Raw genomic sequence first — 20,942 nt, 5'->3', positions numbered from 1 at the left:
ATGTCAATTCGAAGTCCCCCAATTTAGCGGCAGTTGTGACTTTGCTATTAATTCTGAACCCACGGTATCAAGCAAACGCGAAAAAGGAACGGAGCGAAAAAAAGAAATATTTGTAGAAAACAATATTAGAAGATATGAAAATGAGGTTACTTTCGTCGCTTTGCGAGCAAGCTGGTTGTGTGGTGTTCATGTGCTTGACACGCACGGCGTTCAGCTTCTCCGTGTGTGTGTGTGGATATGTACACACTGCACATTACACACGAGCGTGGCTGTATCCAGTGACTTTGGCCATGGCTACAACCACACTCGTGTGGCTAGATGGTAAAGACACACGCTTGTGGTTGTATACACTGCCATACTTTTTAAATAGGATCTAGTAAACCTACAACACTTTGACTTCTTTAATCATTGCAGTATTGACTGCACTGCACTGGCCACTGCTGCTGTTTGAGAAAAGGCCTAAACTTTCTGCAGAGCTTAACTGCGACCAGCTCGAACGTGAAGCGTTATAACTGTGTGAAGATAAGGAGTGCCCCGGCCCCGGAGTTTATGCAGAGCTGAGCAGAGTAAATTTAAATTTATAATTATATACTGTACTCACCTGTAGGGTTCTAGAGGTCAAGAGGTTCTAACCACTATAATGACGGTGTAATCATATGGTAATGTGGATCTGCTGTGTGTTTTGTGTGACATTCAATGACAATACGGCTGAATCATGCATGTAAATTTATCAACATTAACATTCAAACAAGCTTCTGACTTGAACCTGTTAATTGTCATGATTCAAGTAGTTCTAGTTGCTTCAACTGCTGACTTTGGTAGCATATTCCAGTGATTAACATACTCTACCCTGACTAATCCAAGGGCTGACAACTAAAAATGCCTACTGAGTTCAGCTATATTACAATGTAGAAAGTCTAGCAAGATTCTACAAGACCTCTGGCTCTGCTCTGGCTCTAGCTATCGGATGCCAGCACCGCATCTGTCGGATGCCAGCACATGTAAAAATATATGGGACTGTGGTGTAGCAATAGTTAGTGATAGTCTACACTGTCTAGTTCTTCGTCAAATAATTCGTTAAAACAAGACAACAACATAGCTTGTTATAGCATGTCTTGAAAAGAAACTCATGTTTAAATAAATTTCAGTGACTACAAGAGGATTGTAATATGTAACACTGAAGAAACAAAGCGTTTCCAAACCTTGCAGAGTTTAGAATTTCCCGCTGACGGAAGAGATCCAGCCGCGCGATTTCGCTGCATCGCTGCCTTTCTGTTGCTCTCGCGAATTTATACATAGACATGGACGAGTAGACATGTTCTCAGCACACACGTAGGCTCAGACGCTATCTACGACTAAATTGTTTAGTTTATTTTCCTTGAAATTCTTTTTCATCATGATTTTCATGTTATGTCAGTTAAAAATAATATATAAATATCTATGATATTTTAGTTGTTGACTGAATTATGATAATTTTATAGAATTGAATTCCATGCTTACTCATTGTTTTCCTCACTGGGAATGTCAGCGGCAGATTTGAAATCATTGCCCATCGCATTGCCCATCAACGAACGTTTCCTGTGCTAACGTGCGTGCATCGCAGCGCATAAGATTCAAAAGAATCTGAACAATAACAACGTTGCAGTGGCAGTGCGGTAGTAATTTGGATCAGCAGTTTGTGCTTTGCTTGTCATTTTGGGGGTTACGTTTGCACTCATAAAATTGTTTGTAGCAGAGGGTTTTCTATACGTAAGAGGCCAGCCAGGATGGATCCTTTAACTGAGGTGAGTATTCTTCCTAAATTTTGGTTATTCTGGGTTTTATCACTGTTCATAGATAGGAGTTTAGGACTCTACTCTGCACTGTAGGAGATAGGTAACGTTAGTCGTTAGACAGGTTGACGTTATCTATCGCTCTCCTCCGTGGAGGGGATCCGTGAAGCCAGATGCAGTCTCCACGCCACGGAACATATCCCCGACGACCAGATATTTTACAGACCGATCTTTCGATCAAGGAGATAGGAGGCTAACCTTGTGGAAATCCCTTCTGAATTCTGGCACTTCTATTCAATGACAATGGCAATGCAATGCCAATGGGAAAATAGATTCTAACAGTTAAGTTAGCTAGATATTTATCTATTGCCCGATTGGAAGTGTGTATCTATTCTTATATATTCTATTAAGTATTATATTCTAAACTCTAACCGTCTATGATTTTTGTTGTCCAGTTCCAAGTCCAAGCCTCATTATTATGCATTAATTCAAGAATTCAACGGCGCTAACGTTAGTGTATAGTCAAGACCTAAATGTAGTAAGGCAGTCCGGGAAACCCGCTCATGAGGACTGCTCCCGCGTACGAGGACTGCCCTGCCTCATGAGGACCGGCCCCATGCCTCATGAGGCCCGGGGGGAACGCCTCATGAGGCCCCCCTATTCATTTCTATTCACACCTGATTCATCTCACATCTGACGTATAAATTGTCGCAACTTTGCACGGTGATTTGCCTTTTTTGTTACACACACATGTCCACTATCCATGATGAAAAGAAGAAAAAAATCCTATCTGTTTTTTTTTTTCAAAAATTGAGTTTTAATCAACCGATGCAGAGCGCCAATTAAAACACGTGATCATGGATAGTGGACATGTGTGTGTAACAAAAAATCACCGTGCAAAGTTGCGACAATTTATACATCAGATGTGAGATGAATAGAAATGAATAGTGGGGCCTCATGAGGCGGGGCAGTCCTCGTACGCGGGAGCGGTCCTCATGAGCGGGTTTCCCGGACTGATAGTGAGGTGCCCGCACCTCGTCAGGGGCCCGAATACCGTCACCCCACTTAAAATTGTTTTGAGCGCACTAAACAAAAATGTCTGCCCAGGACTGTGTTCTGTACGCTTGAAACTTGGCAGGGCTACCACAATCAAGCAAACTGTGGTGAAAACCGAACAGTTTTTCGCGAAAATCTGAAATTTTCATAGGGCTAATGCTAGACAGTCTATAGGAATACGTGTTATAAGTCACCCGCACGCATCTTTTACGTGTAACTTGGTTACATTGTATGTCTGTGGGAACATCACTGTCACTTGCACACGTCTTTTACGTGCTAAGTCTATGGGAGAGCGGGTGACGAGTTGCGGGCCCCTTCGTTAGCGCGCAACTTTTTCGCATCGTTCGCGTTCGACGACCATAGCTGCAAATTTTCAATATCGATCAGTGAACTTGTGATTCCATTGGAATTTTCAACATTTTTCCTGTATGTGAGTTGGATTTCAAAATGGCGAAATGTGATTCAAATATGGCAAAATGTGATGGCGAAATGTGATTCAAATATGGGCAAACATTAACTATGACGAGGTGCGGGTCACCCAAGTACAGTCCGGGAAACCCGCTCATGAGGACTGCTCCCCCGTAAGAGGACTGCCCCCGCCTCATGAGGACCCCGGGGTTCCTCATACTGACCCCGGGGGGAAGTCCTCACGAGTACCCCTATTCACTTCTTTTTCATCTCACATCTGACGTATAAATTGTCGCAACTTTGCACAGTGATTTTTTGTTACACACACACACATGTCCACTATCCATGATGAAAAGAAGAAAAAATCCTGTCTGTTTTTTTCTACAAAAATCAAGTTTTAATCAACCGATGCAGAGCGCCCATCAAAACACGGGCGCCGGCGTGTTCGCACAATGCCAGACTGCCGCACCTAGCGGCCTGATCCGTCTAAATATTTTCGGTGCTTTTTTTCTGCGGCTCGCACATCTCCACGCGCGAATCAGCCTCGTGAAGCTGAAGTCTGACAACTTTTTACTTTCAGTTTCACACTGGTTTGTCAAATGTCAAATGATTTCCAAACATGCACAAACTCACCTTCCTTGTGGGAATGTTCAGTAGTTCACCTAAATGATCTCTCCCTTGCTTTCCTTTATAATGCAAGTTTCTCCTCTTTCTTTCCTTGAACTATTATCATCTTTAAGTGAACTCTCTATTTTGTATTAAACCTTTTATTTTATTGTTTACTGTGTTTTGAGCCTATTTATAAAAGTGTTTAAAAAAGGTAATATCAGCATGCATTTTAGCAGGGGACTGGGGATGGGGGTGGTACATATGGAACTCTCGCCCAATGCTTAAATTTATTGTTGGTTTGATTTGCCTTCATATTCTTTTGCCATGACTGCAGAAACTCTTGGAGAGAGCTCGGGCTCGCCGAGAGACTCTAGCACGTAAGATGGCAGAATCGAACATGTCGCCCCGCAAGACAACTACAACTACAGCCACGGCTCGTGCACCATTGAGGGACAACCAAGAGCACAACCGTGACATCCCCATCAGAAGTTCCATCACAGGTAGGAGCTTCCATACTCATTGCTACATGTGGCATACACTCCGGTCTCCTTGTGTAATGTTGAAGAGAAGTTCTGCAGTGCTAAGGGTGTATATACATCAGGTTTACATTCTTCTCAGGCTAGTTTAATGTGTAGATACAAAGTCTTTAAAGGCCATAATACATCTCCAACTTCTTCTTCTACGTAGATAGTCAACAGGAACAATCACTGTGAATGTAAGCCTGATTCCTGCCAAGTTTCACCTGTAGATGAGCAGTTAATGACATGAATGTTAGCTCAAACAATCATGTAAGAAATAATTCACAAGACTGCAAAAGTTTAAAATTTCATATTTTCTTTATCTTCAGCTGAACGTAATCTTGTAGCATGTGACACCCGGCCAGGTGTTTGTTCTTTCCGTGTCTTTTAGTTGCAGTAACACCAAAATGTATGTAACCTCTATACTTCTATTTCCCCTCCATCTCTCCTTTCTCCTTCCCCCAACAGTATCACCCAAGAAGATGCGACAAATTGAGCCCACTGTAAAACCAGACACCCCAGCAATCCCTTCAGTCAGATCGAGGATGCAGCGTCTGGCTGAGCAAAGAAAGATGTGGAATTCAACAAGTAAGCAAATAAGTATGAATGTACTTATACCTATCAGCCCTTTCAATCTCTGCTCACCAATACACATTCGTTGTAGGATGTGATTTTACAAAAGACCATTTTGTATGGGTATCCATTTTTTTTTTATTCTTTTAAATGACAATCCAGCCAAATAAACTAAGGGTTGGTGCATTTTTGTTTTCAAATGTAAAGACATTTTCTTTCAAGAATTGAGCTAAAATTGTTCAAATTACTTCTTCATGTTGAATGCAGTTTAATTTGTTGAATCCATTTTGCATGCAATAGCTATTCATTTGTAAGGTCGGCAAAGGATTGGCTTTCAGATAGTGGGGAACAATCTCTATCATGATGGGAAGCATAAACATTGTGTGCAGTGCACTCCATTATAATGAACACAGTAATAACGAAACTTTGGATACTACAAAGGAAAATTCAGGGCCCAAAATCATCTAGATATTTGTATGCACTTTATTTGTTCAGATATAATGAAATTTCCTTATAACAAAAGAAAACTGCTGGTCCCGTGGACTTTGTCACAATTGGAGTCTCCTGTAGTCGATTAAACTGGTATATTTTGTTTCCATCATTCGGTGTGTTTTGCTGCTCATACACATCTGCTGACTGCATGACAACAGCATCTTTGAAAATATTCAACCTGATCCTCATCATCACCTTCTGTTCCCACAGATGGAACAGAGGTCGACAGTCCCCAGAACGTGATCCCACCGAAGCGGCCCAACTTTGAGGATGAGGAGAACAGGGAAGAGACCACAGCAGCCGCTCCTAGCTCAAGCAGATCACGCTTTGCCGCCCTCGCCGCCACCATCAACAGCTGGGAGGACGACACCAACCACCCAAGGCATGAGTTCCAGAAGGTCAGTGTAATCAGCAGGAACGACTGTTGGTGCAGAAGATCTTTTCTGGTTTTTCTATTTTTCTAGTTTGACAAATGACAGCACAATTGTCCAGTCATTTCCTTCCTTGTGTTTACATCCTGTAGCTTTGTGCTGTACTTTATTTCTTCCTGCTCTTTCTGTTTGTTTGTTTTTTATAGCATAAAATGGTGAAATATTTAAGTGAATATTCATTCACCATTCAATCTTGCTTAATTCCTTCATAATTAAATCATAAATATCTGAATAAATAACCCTTATGAAGTGCATAATTCCGAAAATGAAAGATGGTTGTAACACATCAGGCGCACTGTGTGATGGATTCCTATGTTCAGAATTACTTCATGACATTACATGAGTATGTTTTGGTCTCTGTGATTGTCAAGAATCTGTTATCAAAACATTCCCATTGTAATGTTCATTTTGATGTGAATTATTATGAACAGGAGAAGCCAGCCACAAGAAAGTGGCAGCCTCCAAAGAGGCCCGACTCTACCCAAGAGGAGACTCCAGTCCCCGCGAAACGTTCTGCCCCCCTCTCCTCCACTAAACATGAAGGCACCTCTGCCTCCACCCAGCCCTCACCCCCTAAACGCGCTAAGCATGAAGAGGAGGCGGAGACTACCGTAAAGCGTGAACCAAGCGGCAAAGGTAAGGCCACCTACAAGAGTATTCCATATTATCGGCATTCCTCCACAGGAGCCAGTCGTAGCAAGCCCTATAGGCACGTCTCGGTGCGTTCCCCAACTAAGCCTGTGTCTGTCACCTCTAGTTCAATTTCATCAAAAGCCTCATCTATCTCAAGTACTACCACCACCATCACCATAGAAGCTCGCAAGCAGAGTCCCATAAAAAAGCCTAAATCCCCCCTCTCTGGCCGCCTCTTCGTTGCAGTTGGGACTCGCTCCGATGTCTCATCAGGTGATGAAACAGACGCCAGCACAGAGCAGCCCGTACCAGCACCCAGAGCTGCCAAGACATCGGCCACAACAGCTCCAAACCGCAGTCCTGTCAAGACTCACATTACCAGTGCTTCGCCAATCAAACGCCCCACACTGCAGGCCTGCACTGCAGCTACCCCTAAAATCCAGTCACCAAAAAAGCAGTCTCTGGCAAAAGAGCCTCCCAAAAAGATGGTCACTATCAAAGCATCTCCCATTAAGCAATCTCTCCGTGAGAATTCCGCAGTGAAAGCGTCAGCCATTCCAAGGCAATCGACCATGATCCAAAGTTCCCCTGTCAAGCAGCAGGTGGACAAGCCGCGAGGCGTTCCCCTGCGCAAGGGCGCCACCTCAGAGAACTTTGTGCGCGCAATGGCGCTGCTGCAGCAGGGCTGTGGTGGGGGCGGGGCATCGTCCAGACAGAAGGCCAGTCCGGTCAAGACTCAGCCCAAGGTTGGAGCCATTGCCCAGCGTATCCAGGACAGTTTGCGAGAGAACCAGGACAGCTGGCAAAAGAATGAGATCAACAAAAAGGTTCAGGTGAGACAGTTGTTCCTGAGTAAGCATGGCATTTAACCTTTTTCATAAAACTGCATATCTTGAATGACAGTAACAAATACCAAACTTTTTGATTAGCTGTTAGCAGCTTTGAAGGTCATTCTTACAATGTGCTATCAACTGAAATGTACATGTGCCCTTTCTTGTCCTAGACCAGTAGATACATTCTTGATTGGATTACCAGTTTGCAAAATGATGGAAGCGATTATAGTACTTTAAATACATGACTTCAAAACATGACAAGTGTGATATATGTCTGGAACATGTATGAAAAACTTTTTTTTTTCAGTGTGATGGCAGATCTTAACCCTAAAAAGACTGGGGGGGCCTAAAAGGCCCCCCCCCTCGACATTTCGCGCGATTACTCTGCAACACCCATTGCTCTCACCGCGATGCTCTATGACTTTTTTCTTTTGAGTTTCCCGCACATTTTGACACCAAATTTGTGACGCCCGGGGGTACGGTTCTAAAGTTACATAACTTTTTGTACATGCTCGCGAGACCAAAAATGGCTCAAAAGTGTGATTTTGTGTACAAAGTCAATACAAATTGAGTTTTTTCACATGGTTTATATAAATATGCTTATTTTTACTCTCAATGGCTAAAATTAATTTGTTTTAGTAGAATTATGCTTCAGAAAGGGTCTGCCACAAATTTCGCTGAAAAAAAAACAAAAACAAAAGTTCGAAAAAACAAGGAAATACATAAGAAATTCATAAAACAATAAATAGATAAATTAATTTTGATACCGAATTTTTTTTCAAGTACATTTGCTAAGAATGCCACAAAGAATATTTAGACCAAAAATGAGCACTTTTGGAGCTTTATTTACTGATTTAGATCAAAAAGTCTGATTTCTCGCATAAATTAACTTAATTAATCAAAATAAAATAAAAGAAGACTATTTCGGAAAATTTAAATATACGACCTTGTAGATTGCATCGCACACTACCATTGTGCAAATTTCCGGGGCGATCGCGCGATCCACGGCCGAGATCTTAAGGGGGGGGCCCTTTAGGCCCCCCCCAGTCTTTCGAGCTACCAAAATAGCCCAGTCTTTTTAGGGTTAAGAAATGAATCTGACATTTGATTCTTTCATCAATGTTTTATTTTAAAAAAAGAGTTTAGCACTGAATGCGTATTTACAAAATTATCAGGATTTGCCACACAAAAGCAGCAGAGAACTCTTATAGTATAGAAGTTAAAGTTGTTGATCTTACCAATTACTCCCTTTTTCCTGGTTTGTGGTAAGGTATGGTATTTTTCCATCATCTGAGTCATGCAGTGAAACATTCTGTGCAGATGGTAGAGCTCTGTTTGTATTTGGCTAGTTTTAGAAGGAAGTTAAATTTGTTTTCTCGCTGACAGGAAGAGCGGCAGAAAGAACTTGCCATCATAAGAGGTCGATGGGAAAATCCTAAGGCAGATGCAAGGGGACCGACAAAAGAGGTGAGTCTTTGACCCAGATAATTTTGGTTAAGGGAGATAAGGAGGTCGCTTTGTTCCACATGCTTACACTTTGGCATGTGTTTACGTTCTATGAGTAATTGTTATTTTCTTTGACAGTCAGTGTCAGATCAAAGGGATTGCCAGTAAGCAGCAAGATTTTAATGATGGTTTATTGACAGAAGAAAAAAGGGTATGAGACAGGATTTTTACCGTAATTCTAAATACAAGCATGCTCATGGATGAGAATACTTCGATGATGATAATGTTGATTGAGGAGGGGTGGAGGAATGTATCTAAAGTCCTGAATGAATTGTGTCTCCTGCTCTCAATTTATTTGCTTCCTGGATCAAGTGTTTCCTGAGAGGCATGAATCTCAGTTCAAATTAATGAAATTCTGCACTGAGTTCTTTTTTGAATGAAAAATCATTGCAACCAACCAACCAACTATTGAAAACAAAACAGCTAGAAAATGTGTAGATTGCAAATAAATATTTTGTGTTTGCCTACTACTAAAGAACAATGAAAGAATCCAAAAGAAAACAAATATGCCTATTTGCAAAGGTAACATGATATCACTAGTTCTATATAGTTCGTGGTTAACAAATGATTTAAAAAGTAAACGAACTCTTATTTTACAGTCCCATGTGTTTTGTTTTGTTTTTTCTTTTTCTTTGAACCAAGCAGTGACTTGTAAGCGTTATGCCCCATCCCAGGTACGTGGAAAATTGTACGAAAATCCATGAATGTAGTTGTCACGTTGAAGTGTATGTGTTCATAAAATTTAAGCTTCTGGTTGTCAGGGTGATGTATATATAGTACATAGGCATCTAGACAATCAACAAATTCTTGACAATTGCTGACAACTTTCTCTTGAAATAGATTGTCACGTAAAGAGCTATTCCCATGTGCGCATGGTTTTGAGGATTTCTCGTGAATGATGTCTATTGCCCTCAATGTTAGACCCAACCACAACCAGCTCCTGAAGAAGAGCCCAGTGTGGAGGAGATGGAGGAAGAAGAGAATTACCAAGGACAGGAGACTGAGGAGGAAGATATGGAGGAGGAGGGAACAGCGGAGGAGGACGGTAAGTGTGTGGCCTAGTTGGCATGGCAACAGTCTCCCATTCTTTTATCTTTGATGTTTTCTAAGCATTGGAGGGATCAGGGTGTCAACTCATCATGCATGTGCTGCAGCTCTCAGTGAAATTGCTTCATTTCAAAGTTTGATTGGTGGTATTATGCCTGCATATATGACAAACAGATATTTCATACCAAATTTGTGATAAACAGAAAAATTGAAAGTATTGATTTAGTTCTTTCATCTGTGTTATTTCCATTTTCACAAATATTTGCTCCTTTTATGAAAATGTTTAAGAGCTCAAGTCCCATGGTCTAAGATTGCACTGGTGTATCAATACTAGCTTTATTTGTGTGCTCAAAGATTAATCCTTTTAGGAATCCATTAATCCATTTTAGGAAACATCGAACATGCATTTTAGAAGGAAAGATTGCCCTTTGTATTCCACTTAATGTTTCAGTACGTTCCAGTCACTGAAGTTGTAAGTATGTAAGTTGCCCAACATCCCATTTATGTGTCTGCTTCTGTGATTTGTTTTGTCCTTATCTGAGAGATGAGTGATACACTATCAGCATAAATGTTACATGACCATAATAAAGTCACATATACAGAGAGTAGAGTGAAACAGCAGTGTGTCAGTATGGACACAAAGTTTGGGACTTGTGTATGTGGTTTAATTCCTTGCTTTTATCTGGTTGTCTTGTTCTTTTCCTGTCACATGCTAATTTGTGACTGGTCAGGAAGTGAAGCAAACTATCCTGCAGATGAGGAAGAGGAGGAGGAGGAGATCGTCCCTACTGCTGCTCCAAGAGAGACGGCTAGCATCGAGGAGAACACTGGTATCGTTGCCATGACGATAGAGAGATCGGCAATTCCTGGGAATCAAGAGGAAGACCGCCTGGTAAGGAAGTTTTGAGCCATGATGCCAAGTATGATTGTTGAATATAAAGCAAAGCATTGTGGTAGAAAGATCAGGAATGCTTTGCTTGAAGAAAAGAATACATATATATTTCAGGGATAGAACACATGTAGATACTTCCTGGATGTTGCTGCATAATGAAAATTAGTAGTTGGCAGGCCCTTCATGCTCCTGTGATGTAAAAAAGAAAAGTATGTCATTTTCGTGGAGATGAGTGATACATATAGGAGTGGTCATTTTACAAAACATCATTCTGTTTTGAACGTATGGATCAGCTTAGCAGAGACTCCAACCCCAAGCACCTTCTGATCTGGAGATTCTCCCGCCCGAAACCCCTAGCAAACAGGAGACTCCAAGTTGATGTGTGAGAAGCGCGAAGTTCCTAGGATTCTAGATGTTCTCTGGTGCTATCTAAGGCTTATGTTTTTTCGACATACGATAGAAATAAGTAAGAAATCCATTCCACCGGGAGACACAGAGCCAGGGCGGGAGAAATCAAATCTCAAACGGGAGAACGGGAGATTGTGCAAAAATGGGCTTTCGGCGGGAGATCTCCCGTCGAAAACAGGAGAGTTGGAGTCTCTGGCTTAGTGTGGATGAAATTATTGCTGGTGTGGTAATTACCACATCCATTCAAGTTGCCAATCTAATATGAACTTATGTATGGTGATCCAGAAAAGACCCTTTTCACCTCAGCAAGTGGAAGATTCTGTGAGCATTAAAGGAAAATTGTCTTATTGAAAATACCTTTATCTTTTTGCTTGTTGAACAAGCCTGAACTTCAAAAATGCATTTTATTCTGAAAATATAGTCAGCTTCAAATAGACTTCAAAAGAATTCAATGGGGCTGTCTGAAAGAGGATTTTTAACACCATCTCACTGTGGTTTGAACCCTCCCTTCTTTCCCAGGATGTGGAGCAGCGGGCGGATGAGAGTGAGGTGAACATCAGCGACGTGCTTGGTGACATTGATGAGCTGATTGTGGAGGCTGAGCAAGCCATGCAGGCCGAGCAAGCCAGGAAGGATAGCGACAGCAGCGAGCGGTCCCGTGATGAGCAAGACATTCCCACAGCCAACCCACAGGCAGACGTTTCAGGCTGGGACTATGACATCGACAAGGTACCACTGGCACCCCATCATGTTGTTATAGAAACACTTTCACAAGCTTCCTGTCCAATTCCTAATTCTAACCCTTGTCAGGCCATGCTGTAAATGCCAGATTTCTCTGTTTCATAAAGAGAATGCCATGCATTTGAGTGAAAGATGAACTATCATGTTTAGTTTCAACAGACCATTTCCGGAATCCCACTTAGATAGGTAGAGAACACTGATATCATTCTAGGAGACTCCTGTATTTCCTGCCCTGGCTTACTGTTGTAAACATTTGCAAGGGATTAGAGTATAGATTCTTTCTTCACGTTGACTCAAGAGCAGATGGCTGACACATGGATGTATTTCCACAAGTGGAGATTTTTTACTGATGTGCCAATGTCTGTCATTCACATAGATTTGAAACTGATTTGGTTCTACATCTCTTGCTACATCCTTTCATAAAATCGGGCAATTTACAATCCAGTGATGTCAGTATATTACAAATCAGTCCTGCTGTTTTCCCTTTGTTAAAGTCCCTGTGCTATTCTTTGATGTACATATGTGCCCTGCAAATCTCTCTACAGATGGAACCAATCTACGCAAGTGTTACCAAACCCAGCAACGCCTCTAACCCCAGTGGGGATGGTGAGGGGCCTGTCCCAGCACCCCGCCTCAGGCGCAAGAGCTCATCTGACAGCTCCACCTGTTCCTCCACCGTGACTCCGCACAGCCTGGAGAGCTACCGCTCCCAGCAGAAGGTCACCAAGAGCCCGGCAGCGGTCACCCACCGTACGGTAACCCGTGAGACTGCGGCCAGGACTGTGGTCAGGGAACCGTCCACCGCCTCCAGCATCGCATCCACCTCTTCTGCACCATCTTCCTCCTCAAGGAGAAAGGATGGCGGACAGCATCCCAAGGATCGACAGAGGAAGGATGGCAGGCGGAATGCCAGAAAAATGAACCCCAGGGACAAAATACAGGTTTGTGGAGCTCTTCATTCTCACTCCCCCTTACCTTCCACTTTTTCAAAAATTTGGTTTTCGAAAATCACTTCCACACCTCCATATCAATTACTACAGGAGTGTCTTGGATGAAATTAGAATGGTCATTGCATGTACAATGCTAGCTGCTTCTTCTTTTTTTTCCAAGTCTCAACTTGATGAGTTTGAAGTGACACTTGGCTGTGATAAGGTCCATCTACACCGTTATTAGGGTGCATGTGTGGAAAATAAAGTCATTTGATTCTCTTGAATACTCATAAACCTCCAAAGTCATAAAATGGTACTCCATCACTAACCAGGGATCTGCAAAGTTTTGAGACTTTTGTATGGTATTGACATAAAGAATGCATCTGATGATTTGTCTTGACATTGGGTGAAATGGCATCTGATATTATGACTGGTGATGGGTTTTTGATGGTCTTCATCTCTTGTCCAGGCATTGATGGAGGAAGTGTCCGCCCAGCAGAGCATCATCCATCAGACCAGCCAGGCCCTGGAGCTGATTGCTGCTACAGAGGAGTACCAGGGCACCAAGGAGGAGATTGAGGCTGAGAGACTCCTGGTTGTTGCAAGTAAGGCGCTCACTGGCACAACACACACACTCACATACTTGAACAAATGATGTTTTATTGTCTGTGTGTTGTTTTAGACGGTCATTATATTATTCTAAGCTGCTGATATCTGTGAGTCAATTTTCACCACACTTTCTGGGTTATTCACAACTTGGGCTATCAAATATGCTCCTGATGAAGAAATGATATCCCTCTGGCAATACCCCTTACCTCTTTCCTTAATCTTCATGAAAAGGATGTTATTCCAATTTCTGTGTGCTTTTGTAATGTTAAGAAACCACATAGGAATGCCCCCTTACCCTCAATCAACTTTCCACTTCTAAATGTCCTCCCTCATCACTCACTGCACTCTGCAGCCCAGCGTCGCCAGGCTTGTCTATCAGAGATCCAGTACCTCAAGAACCCCATCGCCAAGCCAAGGCCCATCGTCACAGAAGACGGAGAAGAGATTGTCCCCTGCCGAGGGTCGGTGACCATCAGGGACATCCGCCTGCCACTAAAGACCCAGTATCTCATGGCCCTGGACTCTGGCAGAGGTAGGTTTCAGTAAGGGATACCATGTCTTGAGGTGTTCTTGCCAAAACAGGTGTCTCAATGTACATGAACTTTGCAGATTCAAACCTCTTTGAAACATTTGTTTTACCCCCTTTAAATTATAACTCGTAAATTGTCATTTTTCTGTACAAGAGCAAATAATGATGAGAAGTGATTTCAATTTTTTTTGAAGGCACATCCAAAATGAAAGCTAGAAAAGTGTGCCTCCTCATGGGATGGACATGGAGCTGGCATGGCACATACATATTTGTTGAACAGAAAATTGATAACCTCTGAAAGTAATCATGATGTCCTGTCAAGTTATGCTGTTTTATTTTGATATCATCTCATCAGCTAAATCTTACCATGCTTTAGACATAATTTCAGTACTTATTATCCCTGTGCTTATCTATTCTCCCATTACCTTTATGTCTTATATGCCCATCCTTTCCTGCTTTGAATACAAAACATTCTAAAGATGATTTGCAGTTGCTGTTTGAAATGTTTCTAGTTGGCCTTTGATTAACAGAAAACCCATATTGTTTCCCCATTTTAGGTGACGAGGAGTTTCCTTTTGTTTATATTATATATTCAGTTGGAAATAAAAAGTCAAAACTTTGCCATCGATGGTCAGATTTCCAGAAGTGATATGCTGTAATATGTTTGTGTTTGTCCTTCTCGCGTACATAGACCAGGCCCACCACAGCTTCTTCGTGATCGTGCGATGTCAGGAGCACGTCATCGCCACTCAGATCCTCTCCACCCGTGACGTCAGCGGCGACTGCATACACTTCAACAACATGGTTTGCCTGTAAGTCCATCTCACTTGTATTCAGGGCTTGAGGATGATCTTCTTGGATACTGCTGTTGTCTTATGATGAAAATCTGTGGTACAATTTTCTTCTTTGGTTTGTAGTGCAAACAATATTGACCCACCATGTGTACTGAGCTCAGAGAGGCAACTTTGTGAGGCGACCTTAAGTGTATCACATCGTTCTTTTGCAGATTATCAAAAGTCAGTCATTTTAAAATTAAAGGTGTAAGGTATCTTGCCACAAAGCAATTCTGCATTAAAGTAATACAACTGTTAATATCATGAGCTTGTATCAATCAAGTCTATTTTTATGAGCGGTGTTTGTGTGTGTCGGGTGACATATTTGTTTTGTGACTTATTTTTTTCTACCACGATTCCAGGAATGACTTGGGCAGTGATTTTACCATTGAGGTGCTGGTTTATGAGATGAGGGGAAGATGCCCCACCCTGGATGCGGTTCACAGCAAGAAGGCTGCAACTTCCAAGCACGGCTGGAGCCTGACACCAAAGAAATTAAAGTCAGGAGGTTCCACAATGAGGGTAAGTTAAAATGTGACCTCATTATGGTTCATTATGAGAGACAGAGTGGTTTTTACATAATCTTCACAGACTTTGCTCTACGACCTTTCCAATTATCATGCTTTGCCATTTGTGCACGTAACATTTGAGATGATTCTGTATTTTTTTAATTGGCATTTCATAGAAAGTATTACATTATCTGATAAAAATCAAATAAGCAGAGTTGTCAACCAGTATGTCTTTATGACATATAGTATGGGTTTTTTCTCATAAAGAATTTTTTAATTGTTAACATTTTTTCCACAAATATGATTCAACTTGCTTACTTTGTGTAAGTTACCCATGTTTAAACCTAAATAGGATTTGTGCCTTCAAAGTATATATACAGTTTGACCTCAATTATCCGGCCTCCTTTTATCCGGAAATCTATATTATCCGGACGTGTTCACGCAGTGAAGGACTTTTTTTTTCATCCAAAAATTGAGAAAAAACAGTGACTTTAAACTCAATTAAAATTTCTACAAAACTCACACGATTTACCTACAATATGCCCGACAGAACTAACATAAATTCACACCACATTATCATCGTAAAAGTAAGCAGTCATGATCTATAAATCCACCAAAAGAACATGGATGGAAAACTTGTCAGTAAATAACGGTGCAGTCGAGGCCATATCGCGATCTTGGACGGCAGCTATATACATTAACATTGTGTCTCCCATATCCGGCCAATTCGCTTATCCGGATGAGCGCCGGTCCCGACATGGCCGGATAATCCAGGTCGAACTGTATATATATATATATTCATTGTTCATCAGTATGTTTCTTGATCTGTGGAGGTTGGCAATGTAAAATAAGTGATTGTTTTTTGTAGAAACTCCCCATTTTTTTTTTTTTTTTTTTTTTTTTTGGAATTTACAATCTTCAGCAACAAATGTTCTTAGAATGTCCTTCAAAGAAGTTAAATGGAGTACAGAAGAGCTTCCATCCCACATGTTCCTATAAATTTGTGCTAAATCTGTAAAATGTGATTTGAGTATTTTTCAGGTCACAAAGTTTCAGTGAAGGTGTGGCCTTGGTAAGAGCTAATTAGCCTGTGGCATTACTAACAGTATTTCCTGTCACTTATCACATTTTTTTTTCTGACATGCAGCATGGCGGGCGCAACCCCCAGTCCCCTGCCCCCTCACATCAGGGCTCTGTCCGACAGAACAGCTTCGCCATGGTGGGCTCAGTGCGCCTCTCTCTGGCCAGCTGCCAACTCAAGAAGGTCACCCTGTCCAAGGTGGGTCATGTTGTCCATAGTGGTCAACTCCCTGTACTGCAGAAAACTGTCAACTGGTAATATAACAGGCTTCAGTCATCAGCAGATATCGTTTCATTTTACCATTTGAGGATTTCCATTCACAGCTAGAAGCATTACATTATTTTCTAAATACATGGGAAAGGGCAGAGATAATGACGTACATGTGCTTAAAAGGAGCCACTGGTATCTACTCTTTCAATTGCTTGATGAATACTACATTGCAAGAGGCTCCTTGTTCTTTCAAACTATCCGTATATATCACTAGGAAATGATACTCAGTGATGTGAGCACATGAAAAACAGGTGTAATTGCTGATGAGTCGATATCAAGATTGTTATGTACTAATGCTCACATGAATTGCACAAGATATGAAACATTGCTTCATTTACCCTTCCTATGGCAGACTTGCTATTTAAGTCTCCCTGAATGTACAGGAGGCTTCCTGCAATATGAATCATCTCTTCACTTCATGTCAAAAGAATATAAAAGCCTCCCTGATTGGAGAATAATTATTATTTCCACAAAGGCAGGAGGTTATGTTTTCACTGGCATTTGTTTGTTTGATTGATCGATTGTTTCCCTGTCTGAGTGCAAAATAACTCAAAAAGTTTTAAATGGATTTGGATGAAACTTGGAGAAAAAGTTGATCATGACACATGAAACAGATGATTAAATTTTGGTTGTGATTTTTATAGGATTTTAAAAAATCTTTTTGCAGATAGGGTCAATACACTTTGGGGTTCAATCTGCGCGTATTTGAAGTTTGCATACATTTTGTAAGCACTCTAAACCGCATGCTCTGCTCGGGCAAGGTGCCACGTAGCTGGAAGCTGATGACGTAAACAAAAGGCTTCTATATTGTAAAATTGGGGATTTTCAGCATGCATGTATGGGTGGAAATGAGCTGCTTGGCAGAGGTCTGCACTCTCAGAATGCTCTTCTAGTTGCATACCGAAATGCATAGAACTCAAGTATCTCCTCAATTGTTTTTGGAACCTCCTTGATTTTGGTGAGTGAATGTTCGCACACCTGCAATAATGTGTTACTTGTACTTCCACCCCATGGCAGGTTCCCTTCTTGTCGCCTCTAGAGGGCTCTGTGCACCTGACGATGTCTTGCCACACGGACAGCCAGACACACGCCGAGGGCTTCCTCACCATGTTTGACGACTGCAGCGGCCTAGGCATGTGGCACCGCCGCTGGTGTGTGCTTCACGGAGGCAACCTGTCCTTCTGGAAGTACCCTGGTGATGAGAAGCGCAAGGTAGGCTTTGCTCAAGGAGCATGTAGTGGTCAGTATGTGGCTTGCTGTCATCCACAGTGACTGAGAATTTCTAGAAAGTTCTGGATTGTCTCTCCATTCGAGAAACTGATATCTCACCCCATATTGAACTATTCTAGCAACACTGACTGCCTTTGCAAAGCAGTATATATAGTGTCACCATAAAGGAACGGTCAATATATTTCATTCATTATCCAAAATAGGCATCAACAGGAAACAATCATGTTCCTAAGTTAGTCAGCCAACACTGATCCATCCCCATGAACTAGTCAAATGTACTGACAGCCAAGTTAACCACGGTCTCCAATGTTTGGTCTAAACCTCTAGAAATGGCAAGGGTCTTGTAGAGTATCACAGTTTTCCCGTTCAATCCTTTTCCTCAACCTCCAGGATATGTACAAACATTTTCCCCCTTTGTGCCTGCAAGTAGTTATAACCGTTTCATGAAGGTCACTAGAGGTACATTCTCAATGGCATGATTATTTGGGCACTACAGATTTGCCAATAGTCACCTTAGATCTCTCATTCAGCTATGATAATTTCTGTTCATTTTTTTTTTTAAAGAAAAGTAATTGCATGACCAATACATGCATACTCGTGAGTGACAATTTTGGCAGATGTCATGACTGTTGTGGATATGGAACTCAAATCTGTCAGAATTTGTTCTGATATACCTTCTGCACATCTGTTGTATTCATTGACTTTATCGTATAGACTTTGTATATCTTTCTAATCTATCTACCACATCTTTGGCGTACAGCCTCCCATCGGCACAGTCAATCTGAAAGAGTGCATCACACAGGAGGTCCGTCTCATCTCCCGCATCCACTGTGCCCGCCCCAACACCTTTGAGCTCCAGACCAGCCGGCCAGCCAGCCGCGCCGACCGAGACACACTGGTCTCCAAACACAACAACTCACACACCATCACAAAGTAAGTAGCGCTGCATCCTCCGTTACGTCCAGTTTTTCATATTTTCTGATAATATTGAATCATGTTTGGTCTTTTTTTTTGCCTGCAACTTCAAGAAATTTAATATCGAATGCTGTGAATGATATTCAATGTCTCAAACAGCAGGCCAAAGGGCTTATTACTGTACAAGGACTGTGAACTAAAATGCTCTGCTGCTTCTAATTTCATTAAAGACATTAAACAGTACAAGCAAAAATAATCATGTGCTCTTATTTTCACAGTAGCTTCTGGTCATACGATATGCAAACAATTTTCCAGAATGCGGAAATTTCCACTTCAACAGTATTCTGCGCAAAGGGGCAAAGGTTCTCTCAAGTGTAATCTTCTTGTTCCCCCTCCAGACATCTCCTGTCAGCCGACACCAAAGAGGACCGGGTGGAGTGGACCACCGCCCTGAACAAGACCCTGCTGGAACTGAGGCTCTGGTGCAAGGATGCCGCCAAGCCGGTCAGAGAATAGACCGCGCCTCACGCCCCAGAGAACGCTCCAGACAACACACCACGCAAGCCTCTCACTCTCTGTGTCTTCTTTGGCAGCCTTTCAATTTGTCAATGCAGACAAGGATATAGAAGAGCAGAGTACACATTAATATCACATTTGTGAGAGATACATGTCTCCGATAGATAAACATGTCAGCCACTTATGAAGTAGCTAGCTGTAACCTCTCACTGTATTATGTTCTTTGAGGGAAAGGGGTATCACTTCTCTGCTATCCATCTTTTGCTGTATGCATTTGTCTTTGCACTTTTGTGTTTGATTAGCTTTGTATCTCTTTCAACTTTGATGTCTATGGAGGAGACATCAAAGAACATGTGTGCGATAAAATTTCATGTTACAGGGAAAAAAAGCAAACAAATTTAGAGTTTCTCATGGGGAGTGCACTCACAATGAGAACAAAATATTGTTTTTTGTTTTTTTTTTCTCACATATATTCATTGCTGCTTTGTTTTCCAAGTTCTTATATACAATATGCAAATTAGCATGAAAGCATCGATGCATATCATACGTAGTGCTTAAAAGTTACTATCTTTGTGCAGAAGGCAATGTCTTGTTTTATGATTAATGACCTTAGTTTTGTTTCAAGAATTGTAATTTCATAGTGAAATATATACACATCCACTCACACACAAGGTGAAGTTAATTTCTTTTTGGATTAATGTGTGTAACAGCTATACATATGTATATTAAATGCCAAATTTCACAGAAAATTTGTCACATCAGAAGTAAGATTGGTTGGGATGTCTTAGCTTTCTTGGTGGTAAGTACACGTATCTAGTCTTTGTTTTGAAAGGGACCGATTGCCTTCGTATCTTCAAAATATAATAACTGGCCTGTTCCACTGAAAGAGTTTAGTCCTGTTAGACTAATCACATTGTTTCAGAACAGTTAAGAATGGCTCTGACTCTTGGCTTTAGATCATTTTAGAAATACTTTATGTAAAGAAGATTGTATCATTGCACTCCCTGGATTATTGACTGATGGGTAATAAGGTTTACAGGTTGATGTATGACGGCTTTGATGTTGGGAAGAGTTGCCAGTACGACGCTGATGGTAATGTAGAACACTGAGAAAGGCTTGTAGTGTGTATCAACATTTACATATGCAGAACCAAAGTTATCTCGCCTTATACCATTGTTCTTGTACATACATACAATATTTTATCTTTATATATATATTTTTTGTGTATGAATACGACAAGCATTTGTGAATAATTATTTGTGTGGCAGAGTAAGCGTGTGGCCGACTGGAGAAAATGGCTTTAGTGGTGGCACCTAGGTGTGTAATGTATTCTATTACGGTAATACTGACCATAGCAATTATGGTAGCAGCTTGAACAGAGTTAGATTTTCTGTTTCTTTGTTTGTTTGTATACTGGCAGCTTTTGTCCACCATAGTTCATACATGCATAGCAGTTACAAAATCAAAGCTACATAGACGATGTCTCGCAACCGACATGTTATCAGGTACTTAGATATACGTATATTCAAGCCGCTATTTTCAGTTTGGGGCATACTGACTTCGTTTTGCATACCTCGTCAAATCATTTGCACAATTGTATCT

At 41.4% G+C, this 20,942-nt stretch overlaps 1 protein-coding gene across 1 annotated transcript; it reads left to right on the top strand.

The window, feature by feature from the left end:
• Positions 1-1,664: 1,664 nt before the first annotated feature.
• On the top strand, positions 1,665-19,571 carry LOC139716187 (uncharacterized). Its single transcript, XM_071627753.1, has 18 exons — positions 1,665-1,784; positions 4,180-4,345; positions 4,832-4,951; positions 5,639-5,826; positions 6,291-7,325; positions 8,712-8,792; positions 9,753-9,876; positions 10,610-10,770; positions 11,698-11,907; positions 12,465-12,860; positions 13,318-13,453; positions 13,810-13,989; positions 14,678-14,798; positions 15,182-15,341; positions 16,476-16,607; positions 17,697-17,891; positions 18,670-18,842; positions 19,223-19,571. Exons 1-18 carry the CDS (start codon positions 1,767-1,769, stop codon positions 19,338-19,340), a joined length of 3,714 nt encoding a protein of 1,237 aa, XP_071483854.1. The 5' UTR covers positions 1,665-1,766; the 3' UTR covers positions 19,341-19,571.
• The last annotated feature ends 1,371 nt before the right edge of the window (positions 19,572-20,942 follow it).

The sequence above is a fragment of the Diadema antillarum genome, unplaced genomic scaffold (genome assembly GCF_040938485.1).
Source record: "Diadema antillarum isolate AM-2024a unplaced genomic scaffold, OU_Dant_1.0 scf00000062, whole genome shotgun sequence".
Classification (NCBI taxonomy): domain Eukaryota; kingdom Metazoa; phylum Echinodermata; class Echinoidea; order Diadematoida; family Diadematidae; genus Diadema; species Diadema antillarum.
The sequence above is the reverse complement of the archived record's forward strand: the minus strand, read 5'-3'. Positions and strand labels throughout refer to the sequence as shown.

Bases quoted from the DNA above. Each gene is read 5' to 3' on its own strand.
- LOC139716187 (XM_071627753.1), top strand. The intron at 8,793-9,752 runs GTGAGTCTTTGA...CCTCAATGTTAG, and splicing joins CAAGGGGACCGACAAAAGAG to ACCCAACCACAACCAGCTCC. The intron at 16,608-17,696 runs GTGGGTCATGTT...ACCCCATGGCAG, and splicing joins AGAAGGTCACCCTGTCCAAG to GTTCCCTTCTTGTCGCCTCT.